This window comes from Pteropus vampyrus, unplaced genomic scaffold (genome assembly GCF_000151845.1).
Source record: "Pteropus vampyrus isolate Shadow unplaced genomic scaffold, Pvam_2.0 Scaffold557, whole genome shotgun sequence".
NCBI lineage: Eukaryota > Metazoa > Chordata > Mammalia > Chiroptera > Pteropodidae > Pteropus > Pteropus vampyrus.
This window is the reverse complement of record NW_011889338.1, coordinates 142,039-144,419: the sequence shown is the minus strand read 5'-3', so window position 1 is coordinate 144,419 and position 2,381 is coordinate 142,039. Positions and strand designations below refer to the sequence as shown.

The window sequence follows — 2,381 nt, the reverse complement described above, 5'->3', positions numbered from 1 at the left end:
TATAATAACAACTACCATAACTATATTGACTTTGTAAATACCTATAGTTAATAATATAATCTCTATGAATGTTTTTTATTTTTAAAATTTCCTTGATTTATTCTTTCATTTTTAATATTTACTGGCTGAATTTTTCATTAGATTAATTTTCTTAATATTTTGCAGTATTTTTAAGCGTTTGATGATAAAAAGTAATATATAGTGATGTTAGAACAATTGGAAAATGCAAATAAGAGATATGGTAGGAAAGCCAAAGGATAACCACACCTTACATTTCGATGCATTTACTTGTGGCCACATGTCCATCCATGTGCACTTATATGTTTACGTAGAAAACATTATTTCCTGATTTGAACCTTCCAGGGTGTAACAAGTGTTCTCCCATCAAAAATGTGTTCTTACCGATGAGTTCTCCCATCAAAAATGAGTTCTTCAGCTGCTTGCTGCTTGGGAGCCAATAATTGAGAGAAAAGGGTTGGTGTCGGGAAAGTAGGTTTATTCAAAAGCCAGAATCCTGAGAAGATGGTAGACAGCTGGCATAAAGACCATCTTCCTTTGTGAGTGCCCGCAGGGGTTATTATAGGAAGGGGGCTGAGTAAAGGACAAGGGAGAAATTCTAAGCCTCATCCTGGAGGGGAGTGAGAATGTCTCTGGGCCCGCTATCTTGTCTTCTTAGCCTTGGCTTGTTTCTTAAGCCACCTGAAGAGGAGGTAAGTGGAACAAAGGAATTAGCAAGGAGTGGGTGAGGAGTTCCTCTTTCAGGTGTGAGTCTGTTAAATTATCCTTCATTGCTTGCTCCAATAAGGAATCTGGAGCTGGTCCAGCAGAGGTCTTGTTCGTTTTATTTATTAGTAGGGCCTTTTGCAGTCCGTCTTCTGGCCGAGAAATGTCTAGGAATCAATCAGCTTCCTTTGAAGTCTGTTCCTGGGGTTCTCAAGCAAGCAAGCTCTTTATCTACAAGTTACACATTAGTTAAAAGGCATTTTTATGTACATTAAAATGAGAATAAAATTTTAAGGACAAAAAGGGGGAAAATGGTTACAATCATAAAACTACAATAAAACTAGGACAATCGTAGATACAATTTTAAGGACAAAAATGGTTACAATGTTACATTATGAGATTATAATCATAAAGCTACAATAATCACAGTTACAATTTGACAAATTTGATTATCGTTATATTATAAAATACTTGTACTTTGAGAGATGACAAGGGGAACTTTGATTTTGTGTCTATTCACTGTTATTTTTAATGAAATTAAACAATGTTTAATACTAGTTGAAATATGGAAAGACCACTAAAGTAGGCACAAGCCACAGTGCTGGGGATTAAATCCCCACTTTGTATCTTACTGGGTATGTGACTTTAGGCTAGGCATCGCACCTCCCTGGACCTCAAAACCCTCAGAGATGAAGGTCAGGATCACCCCAACAGTTAATCCATCTGGACTAGCTGATATATTATTCAAAGGTGAGGGGAATTGAGAGTGGATAGTAGAGGAAAAGACACTGAGTATCCGTTCAGAACACGAGACCACCGACAGTGGTAGAAGCTCTAGTTCTCCCATGGACCCTCCTCTTTTTAATGCATCTCACTCATCTTCTCCTCCAAAAAAGATCCATTGAAAACACAGAAAAACTTTGCCTCAAAATTATACAAAATAGTTGATCCAAGTAAAGGCAAAACATATAACGTAAAATAAACAAGCGAGATCATATTCTACTAAGAAGCTTCTGCACAGCAAAGGAAACCATCAACAAAATAAAAAGACAATCTACCAAATGGGAGAAAACATTTGTAAATCATATATAGGGGTTAATATCTAAAATATATAAAGAATTTATGTAATTCAATAGCAAAAAGATAAACAGTCTGATTATAAAATAGGCAGAGGATCTGAATAGACATTTTTGCAAACAAGACATACAGATGGCCGACAGGCACATGAATAGGTGTCAACACCACTAATCTTCAAAGAAATGGAAATCAAAAGCACAGTGAGATATCAACTCACACCTGTTAGAATAGCTACAATCAAAAGACAAGAAATAACAAATGTTGGCCAGGATGTGGAGATCAGGGAACCATAATGCACCGTTAATGGGAATGTAAATTGGTAGAGCCACTATGGAAAACAATGTGGATGTTCCTCAAAAACTTGCATAAAGAACTACCATATGATCTAGTAATTTCAGTTCTGGGTTTTTATCCAGAGGAAATGGAAACATTAACTTGAGAATATATCTGCAGAATATATCCTTGTTCATTGCAGCATTATTTACAGCAGTGAAGCATATATGGAATGGGAAGAACCTAAGTGTTTCCTATGAATGAATGGATAAAGAATATGTGATAGATAGAGAATAGATAGATAGATA

The 2,381-nt window shown here is 35.9% G+C and overlaps 1 protein-coding gene across 1 annotated transcript in view; it reads left to right on the top strand.

The window, feature by feature from the left end:
• Positions 1 to 461, top strand: part of LOC105308207 (olfactory receptor 7D2-like) — an 8,623-nt gene extending 8,162 nt beyond the window's left edge. Inside the window, 1 exon segment of the mRNA XM_011384050.1 lies at positions 364 to 461. Within this exon segment, the coding sequence (XP_011382352.1) occupies positions 364 to 461 (98 nt within the window).
• The last annotated feature ends 1,920 nt before the right edge of the window (positions 462 to 2,381 follow it).